General features: G+C 46.2%; 1 protein-coding gene across 1 annotated transcript; it reads right to left on the minus strand.

Moving 5' to 3' along the window:
* Window positions 1-1,403: 1,403 nt before the first annotated feature.
* On the minus strand, window positions 1,404-7,760 carry LOC145399467 (uncharacterized). The gene is made up of 2 exons (XM_080272075.1): window positions 6,791-7,760; window positions 1,404-1,432 (listed from the first exon to the last, which is right to left on the minus strand). The coding sequence occupies exons 1-2, from the start codon at window positions 7,758-7,760 to the stop codon at window positions 1,404-1,406; spliced, it is 999 nt and encodes a 332-aa protein (XP_080128201.1).
* Window positions 7,761-9,661: the final 1,901 nt, after the last annotated feature.

The raw sequence follows: 9,661 nt of genomic DNA on the forward strand, positions 1-9,661 counted from the left end.
GGAAGGAAGGAAGAATGGCAAGAAAAAAGGAACGTAAAATAGAAGGAAGGAAGGAATGGCAACAAGGAACGTAAAAAGGAAGGAAGGAAGGAGAGAACATAAAACGGATGGAAGGAAGGACGGACGAATGGCAATTAGGAACGGAAAAAGCAGGGAAGGAAGGAAGGAAAGAACAAAATGGATGGAAGGAAGGGAGGAAGGAAGGAAGGAAGGAAAGAACAAAATGGATGGAAGGAAGGGAGGAAGGAAGGAAGGAAGGGGGGATGGCAAGAAGGAAGGAACGTAAAAAGGATCATAACAGTGCAATTAATTTACATCAAGAATAAAAACACACATGACCTTATGACTAAAAAAAAAAGAAAAAAGAAAAAAAAAGAGACCTAACTGTAGTGAGCCAAGAGGGAAAAGGTCAAAGGTGAAGCAAGGTCAGATGTGTTTGTCAGGTCATGCATGCAGGTCACCGCCCCTCCATTATCTCTTGCGTCAGTGAAAGGTCAGACTAGGTCATGTGTATTCAGGGATGAGATTAGTCTTATTTAGTGATTGTCTGTCTGTCTCTCTCTCGCCTCTGTTTGTGTCTCTCTCTCCTTTGCCTGTCTGTCTCCCTCTCGCTTCTCTCTCTTTCTCTCTCCTTTGTCTGTCTGTCTCTGTCTCTCCTTTGTCTGTCTGTCTCTACTTTGTCTGTCTGTCTGTTTCTCTCTCGCCTCTGTCTCCTCTCTCACTCTCTCCTCTGCTTGTCTATCTGTCTGTCCTCTCTCCTTTGTCTGTCTGTCTCTCTCCTGTCTGTCTGTCTCTGTCTCTCTGCCTCTGTCTGTCTGTCTCTCTCTCTCTCTCTATATATATATCTCACTTGGCCTAACATTGCCGTCTCTCATCTTGAATTCTGAGTTGTTACAATATATGAACACTAGAATATGATGCTAGTCACGAAGAAGTGCTATCGAAAAGGTACAGAGCTGGTGTTATCTTCTGCCAGTGAGCTCCGTGAAATCAGCTGCAAGTGGAGAAAAGTTTGGGCCAACTTAAGGTGACAGAACTATAGTATTTTTTTTTTTTTTAACGCAAGAAAGAAGGAACCTAAGGCCAGGAGCCCGTCTATTCTCATCTCACAAATATCCGCAATCTCTTTTAGGTGATGGTGTAGTTAAAATGAAGGGGAAATTTGACTAGTAACCAAGGAGACTCACCTCACAACTAAAGTATATTAACTTAAAATCATCTACAGCCCGTCTATTCCCATCTCACAAACATCCGCAATCCCTTTTAGGTGATGGTGTAGTTAAAATGGAGGGTAATTTTGACTAGTAACCAAGGAGACTCGTTCCTACCTCACAACTAAGGTTTATAAAATTCAAATCAACCTCACCTATATATATTCGAGACCTGGCAATGACCAAGTTCCCTCAGATGAACACGAAGAGGTCAAGGTCATCTAAGGTCAGGTGGCAGTTACGTTATATGGTCATGTGAAATTAGGTAAATAATTTGGTCAGGTCATTTAAGGTCACGTGAGGTCAGATAAATAATTTGGTCAGGTTACAAAGGTCAGGTGTTTTAGCGAGGTCTTCGTCAAAAGGTCACTATCACATCAGGTCACAGTTAAGGTAAGGTCAGGTCAGCATCATACCAGGTCATCAGGTCGGGCCAGGTGGGTAAATAATTCCAGGTGTGTCTGAACGCTTGAAGGGGAAAGATTTGGGGGCCGAGTCGAGACTGGGAAAGGAAAGTTCCAATTTTTTACTCATAATTTCCAAACCGCTGAACGAAGAGATGTGAGACAGGTGCCAAAATGACTGTTAATACATTCTCCATCATTCGTCTTCCCATAATGTATCGTCTAGGTCGCTTAGATTTTGAGATATTTAGGGCTGACCAACTTGAAAGGGTGAGCTGAGGGAGAAAAACTGGAATTCAATTTTTTTTTCCATAATTTCGAAACGGCTGAACGAAGAGATGTGAGACAGGTGCCAAAATGATCGTTAATACATTCTCCATCTATCGTCTTCCCATAATGTATCGTCTAGGTCACTTAGATTTTGAGATATTTAGGGCTGACCAACTTGAAAGGGTGAGGTGAGGGAGAAAAACTGGAACTCTATCTATATATATATTTTTTTCCATAATTTTGAGTTACTTGTCTTTATAACATTAGAAGTATGATTATTTTCTTGTAGGGTTCTCTCTCTCTCTCTCTCTCTCTCTCTCCCCTTTAGTGTCTGCCTGTCTACCCGTCTGCCTGTTTTTCCCTCCTGTGTCTCCTCTTCCTCCTTTCTCTTTCTCCTCTTTAATCTCTCTCTCTCTCTCTCTCTCTCTCTCTCTCTCTCTTTCTCTCTCTCTAACGAGGGGAGAGGTCAGGCCAAGACAAACAAGCTTAACCCTTTCAGTCCAATGACGTCCCTCCGGCTACAGTAATAATAATAATAATAATAGTAATAACAACAACAATAATAATAATAATAATAATAATAATAATAATAAACATCGGTGAGAAAATGTAAGAAAATATAACGTCAGGTCGGGAGAGGTCACGACATGAGTTTAAGGTCAAAGGACGATTCAAAGAGTCATGTTAGGTCAGATGAGGCTGCAACACACACATATAAGGTCATGTTAGGTCAGGTGGTCTAGTAAGGTCGTCAGAAAAGGTCACAAAATGAGTTAGAGATAAGGATGATTCAGATTAGGTCAGGTTAGGTCAGACTGGGCTTTAATACACATACAAGGTCATGTGACGTCGTTAGGTCAGGTGAAGTCTAGTTCAGTCAGGTCAGGAAAGGTCACAGCATGTCAGATAAGGTCACAGGATTCAAAATAAGGTCATGTTGGGTCAGACGGGGTTACAACAGAAGGTTAGGTGGTGTAGTCCAGTCAGGTCAGGAAAGGTCATAGCATGTCAGATAAGGTCACAGGACGATTCAGAATAAGGTCATGCTGGGTCAGACGGGGTTACAACACAAATATATGGATATCTCACGTCAGGCTAGGTCAGGTGAGGCGAGGCGAGGGTAGGTCAGGTGAGGCGAGGGTAGGTCAGGTGAGGCGAGGGAAGGTCAGGTGAGACGAGAGGAGGTCAGGTGAGGCGAGAGGGGGTCAGGTGAGGCGAGGGGAGGTCAGGCGAGGTCGTGTACCTTTAATAACCTATGACATCACGTGGGGTCACAGACAACCTCAGACTGGTCAACGACGCCATTTTGTTTCCTTGTTTGCTTTCTAGGACCAATCTGATCTTGATTATTACAGGTGCTTATTTTTGTATGGCTATACTGTACATGTATTTCTCTCTCTCTCTCTCTCTCTCTGATGAGGAGAGGTAGACTGAGATGGTTTGGGTATGTAGAGAGGATGGGGGATGACAATTGGGTGCGGAATGTGAAAAGTGTGAAGGTCGTGGGTAGGGTTACGAGTGGCAGACCGAAAAAGACCTGGGACGGGGTCATAGAGTGCGACCTCAGGGATAAAGGACTGAACAGGGAGGCTGCCAGAGATCGAGCAGCGTGGAGAGCAAGTGATCAAGGGCGACGCACGCATGTTGAAGCCTTTATAAAAATTACGAATCAGTAATCCCCAAACAAACTCCCTAATCCAGTCATGTAAATCCTCCAATGCTATCAAATTAATGCAATCACTAACAATTTAATCCATCCATTCCTCCAATCATACTAATCCAATCAGTAATCCCTCTAATCAGAATACCTAGCCAATCAGTTAAATCCCACGGCAATCAGAATTATATATAGATGTGGGTTAATCCAAAATGTAATCCTTCTGTAATCCGGATTTCGTCTATATGGTTATATACCCTTTATTGATGCAACGGATTTAGTTATATAGAAGGATGGATAGAAAGTTATAAACAGGCAGGTAGGTAGATAGATAGATAGGTAGAGAGAAAAATTGATCGACAGGCAGACTGATTAGGTAGATAGATAGATAGACAGACAGACAGACAGACAGACAGATAAATAAATCGAGAGACAGACAGACAGACAGAGAGACAGATATAGACGGACACAGGAAGATATAAATGGAAAGCTAAACTGAGAGAGGCAAGGCATATCACACGACAGACAGACAGACAGAGACAAGCCAGAGGAAAGCAAAACATAATACCATACATATACAGACAGACAGATAGATAAAATAACAAACAGACAAGGGGTTAATTCTGTCTATAATTCCCCTATGATCCTAATTCAGACATAATTTCGTAATTGTATATCTATAACTGATGTCACTGATTTCTTTTACACTGATAGATACATGAGCATAGACAAAAAGACTGATAGATAGACAGGTAGACACAGACAAGTAGCAGAGACAGACACGTGTAGACAGACTGAAAAGACAGACAAGATGCACAGACAGCTAGACATACTATAATAATAATAATAATAATAATAATAGCAGTAGTAATAGTAATAGTAGCATTAGTGGTATTATTGTTATTATTATTATTAGTTGTAGTAGTAGTGGTGGTGGTGGTGGTGGTGGTAGCAGTAGTAGTAGTAGTGGTGGTGGTGGTAGCAGTAGTAGTAGTAGTGGTGGTGGTGGTAGCAGTAGTAGTAGTAGTGGTGGTGGTGGTAGCAGTAGTAGTAGTAGTGGTGGTGGTGGTAGCAGTAGTAGAACTAGTAGTAGAAATAGCAGTAACAACAGCAATAATAACAATAATAATAATAATAATAATAATAATAATAATAACAATAATACCAATACATATGCTATCATATATATACCCAGCAATACTTCACTACTCCTATAACACCAAACAATTTACGGACACCAATATAACGAAAAACATTAATCACAGACACCTCCAGAACACGGACACTTCAACCGGACACCCTCTCAATATCACGGACGAGAAAAAATATATACCCATGAATTAAGAACACCAAATACCGGACACTAACAGTACACACTCTATATCACGTACGTATAATTGATGTCCGTGAATTAAGGACATCTAAAATTGACGGACACTCGCACCGTACACACCTACATAATTAACGCACTTACAAATTAGCCTCTATGAAGAACGGACGTAAAATCAAGGGCAATGTTTCCAAGGACGTCGAGAAAGTTATGGTTAGGTTTGGATAGAAAGGATATTGCATTTACTCTGTCTGTCTGTCTCTCTCTCTCACACACACACACACTCTCTCTCTCTATTCGTCTTTCTCCAACTTTCTTTCTCCCTCCCTATCTCTCCTCTTCCTCTCCTTTTCTTATTTTCTTTCTTTATTCCTCCCTGTCTGCCTCATTCCTCTCTCTCTCTCTCTCTCTAACTTCTTTTCCTTTTCTTATCTTCTTTCCTTACTCCTCTCTCTCTCTCTTTCTCTCTCTCTCTCTCTTCAAAGGCTCAGTTAGGATTGGACGGGCTATTCAGATTGGAGGAAAGGAGGAGGTCTGAGCCTAAATGGAGGGAGGGAGGGAGGGAGGGAGGGAGGGAGGGAGGGAGGATGGAAGGAAGGAAGATGATGGAGGGAGGAAGAAGGAAAGAAGGAAGGTGATGGAGGAGGGAGGGAGGGAGGGAGGGAGGGAGGAAAGGTGATGAAAGAAGGAAGCAAGGAAGGAAGGAAGGGAGGGAGGAATGGTGATGGAGAGAAGCAAGAAGGAAGGAAGGAGGGAAGGAAGGAAGAAGGGAAGGAAGGGAAGGGAAAGGAAAGACGGCAAGAAAGAAAGAAAGAAAGAAAGAAAGGAAGGAAGGGAAGGGAAGGGAAAGACGGCAAGAAAGAAAGAAAGAAAGGAAGGAAGGGAAGGAGAAAAAAAAAGGAAAGAAAAGTAATGAAGCAAGGAGATCTCTGACATACATGAAAGGATGGACAAGAGGGGGGGAGGGAAGGAGGAAAGAAGAAAGGGAGAAAGGGAGGAAGGAGAGGAAAAAAGGGAAGGTAATAGACAAGAGAAAATGTGATAAGGAAGGGAGAGAAGGAAGGAGGGAAGGATCAAGGGCAGTGGAGGGAATAAGGAAGAGAGTGTAGGAATGATGAATGGAAGGTCGAGAAAGATCAATGAGGAAGGAAGGAAGGAAAGAGGGAAGGAAGGAAGGAAAGTTGAGGAAAATGGGAAAGAAGTAAACCAACGAGGAGGAAGAGGAGGAGGAGGAGAGGAGGAGGAGGAGGAGGGGAAAGAAAATGTGGAAGAGAAAAAAAGGAAGTAGGAAAGAGAGAAGACGAATCAATGAAGAAATGAGGAAGAAGGAAGAAAATGAAGGCGTGAGAGAGAGAGAGAGAGAGAGAGAGAGGAGGGGGGATGCACATTGTATCTACACAAAGGAGGAACCAAATTCATTCTCTCGCTTTTCTGTCTGTCTGTCTCTCACGGAACAAGGAAAATAAAGAGCAGAAAAGAATAGGAAACAAGAGAAGAGAAGAGAAGAGAGGAGAGGAGAGGTAAAGAGAGAAGAGAAGGACAGGGAGGAGGAGAGGAAAAGAAGGGTAGGGAAGGGAAGGGAAGGGAAGAAAAAGTGAAAGATAGGGAAGTGAATAGAAGGAAAAGGGAAGAGCATGGAGCACAGTGAAGAGGGCAAGGCAGGGCAAGGAATGGGCAGGTCAGAGGAGGGCAAGATGGGCAATGGGTAAGGCAGAGCAGGACAAGGAATGGGGAGGGCGGTGTGATACAAGACATGAGAAGCAATCATAAATTTAGCAGTGTGTGTGTGTGTGTGTGTGTGTGTGTGTGTGTGTGTGTGTGTGTGTGTGTGTGTGTGTGTGTGTGTGTGTGTGTGTGTGTGAGAGAGAGTCCCGGTATTGTGTATTCTCTCTCTCTCTTTGTCCCTGCATGCACTCACCTTCATTCTCGGGCTGCCCCTCTGAGTTGTAGTAGGCCCACACCATGAGCTTCTCCAGGATGGACGGCCCCGACAGGTCCTCAGAGGAGCCATACAGGTCCTCGTCCCTCTCCTCCAGCAGCGGCGCGGTGTAGAAGAACCCGTCCTCCTCCACCAGCCCCGCCCCGTCCCCCCGCCCCGCCCCGGGCCGTGCCCCGTGCATGCATCGGGTGGGCAGGGATCGGGTCTTCAGCTCCTCACCCGCACCCACACCGGTGCCACCACCCGTCCCAGGGCCTCCCGCCATCGCCGCGGGGGCCGACGCGCCCCGTTCGTGGTTGACGCCCCCCGCCACGTCCGGGGCCGGGGCGGCGGGGGCGGGGCGGGGCAGGGACCAACAGCCGGGGCCGGGCGCTGCAGGGGGTGGGGCAGGGCCTGGGGGCAGCGCCTGCTGGCTGAGGCTGGTGGGGCAGGAGAGGCTGCCTGGGCGGGGGGTTAAGGAGGGCAGGAAGCTTGGGGGCGGCAGGTCGTCAGGCCCCAACACAGAGGGGGGCAGCCCCGCCGCACCCACACGGGGGTTGGGCGGGGGGCGGTACTGGGGCACAGGCTGGAAGGGCGGGTACCGCTGCAAGGCCGGCGGTATCTGCTGCTGTACCTGCTGCGTCTGCTGTACCTGCTGCTGTATCTGCTGCCCCTGAGGCTGGGGGTTGATGAAGTGGGGTGCAGGTCCCTGGGCTAGGCCGGGCAGGGGCTGTGGTGCGAGGGGCTGGCTGACCACCGGTAGGGGGCAGGTGGAGGGGGGCTCGGGTCCCCCCTGTTGAGTCTGGGGGTGCAGGGCCAGACGGGTGAGTGAGGGGGCGGGCGAGAGGGAGGGTCGGGAGGGGGCTTGAGGTAGGGGGGGCCTGGGGTGGGTGTAGGGCGGGGGGGCTGGCAGGGGGGGTCGGGGCGGCTGGTAGAGGCCGTCATCGTCAGCGGCGTCAGCGGGCACCATGACGCTCACACCATCACCATTGCTGTCACGGCCACCACATCAACGCTGACCTATGGCTGTCACTCTAAAGCCTCCTCAACTCTACTCTCTTGCTGTCACTCGCACTTCCTCAACTCTCCTGCAACACTAAATTATACACTTGGGTCCTCCTCACACCGCCATCACTTCACTATAAACTCAATGCTGCAATAACACACACCATTTCACCATTAAAACACCACTCCTTCATCACCATCACAATCAACACCAATACAATAATGACACCAAGACGTAAATAAAGAATCCATCATTTCCATCATCACTACGTCTGTCTGCATCATCAATATCATCACAGTCACTATAGCATCATCACTATTCACTACCACACAACTGCTACCACTCTCTCTCAATCATTCATTACTATCATCATTCAAACCACCATCACCCCCGTTACTTACCCTGATAAAATAACCACCACCATCCCATCCACTCCCTTCACCACCATCAACCACAACTACCACAAACCCACCCACTCCCTTCACCACCATCAACCACAACTACCACCATCCCATCAACTTTTCACCACCACAACTACCACCACAACCAAGCAAAACACCACCACAAACATACTACAACAACTACCACCGCAAACATACCACCACAGCTACTACATCCCATCCTTTAACCACAACTACCACCACAACCAATCAAGAACCATCACCACAAACATATCACTACAACTACCACCACAACCACAAACATATCACCACAACTACCACCGCAAACATACCACCACAGCTACCACACCCCATCCACTCCATTTAGTACCATTTACCACAACTACCACCATCCCATCTACTACCCTCATCACCTTTTACCACAACTACCACCACCACCACCACCACAATCTCACTTGAAAGAAGCAGGTCCTTTCTTCTGCCTCTCTTTGGTGCTCAGCAAGACGGCAGGTGCGATGGGAATAAGGTGGTGTGTGTGTGTGTGTGTGTGTGTGTGTGTGTGTGTGTGTGTGTGTGTGTGTGTGTGTAGGGTTAACATTTTTTCTTTACCTACTTCCTAAACTACCTGTGTGTGTGTATGTGTGTGTGTGTGTGTGTGTGTGTGTGTGTGTGTGTAGGGTTAACATTTTTTCTTTACCTACTTCCTAAACTACCTGTGTGTGTGTGTGTGTGTGTGTGTGTGTGTAGGGTTAACATTTTTTCTTTACCTACTTCCTAAACTACCTGTGTGTGTGTGTGTGTGTGTGTGTGTGTGTGTGTGTGTGTGTGTGTGTGTGTGATAACTTTGAGACGCCACAAATCTATCATATATTCTCAAATGTTATCTTTCATATCCTTTAATAAACTCTCCTCCATTTTTCCCTCCCCTCTCCCCAACTCCCTTCCCTCCCCTTCCTCCCCAACTCTCTTTCTCCCCTCCCTCCCTCTCCCCAACTCTCTTCTCTACCCTTCCCTCCTCTTCTCCCTCCCTTTTTTTTCTCTACCTCCTCTCCATTTGTTTATTTACTTGTTTACTTCCTTGATGATGATATTTTTTATAACATTTATTTTTGTTCTTTTGCATATATATATTTCTCAGTCCCACTAGGTCTCTCTCTCTCTCTCTCTCTCTGCCTATCTATCTATCACGTTCTGTAGATACACTCCTCTCTCTCTCTGCCTATCTACCTATTACGTTCTGTAGATACACTCCTCTCTCTCTCTCTCTCTCTCTCTGCCTATCTACCTATTACGTTCTGTAGATACACTCCTCTCTCTCTCTCTCTCTCTCTCTCTCTCTCTCTGCCTATCTACCTATTACGTTCTGTAGATACACTCCTCTCTCTCTCTCTCTCTGCCTATCTACCTATTACGTTCTGTAGATACACTCCTCTCTCTCTCTCTCTCTCTCTGCCTATCTACCTA

The sequence above is a fragment of the Coenobita brevimanus genome, chromosome 49, assembly GCF_032717465.1.
Source record: "Coenobita brevimanus isolate Jiangsu-jjx chromosome 49, ASM3271746v2, whole genome shotgun sequence".
In the NCBI taxonomy this organism is placed as follows: domain Eukaryota; kingdom Metazoa; phylum Arthropoda; class Malacostraca; order Decapoda; family Coenobitidae; genus Coenobita; species Coenobita brevimanus.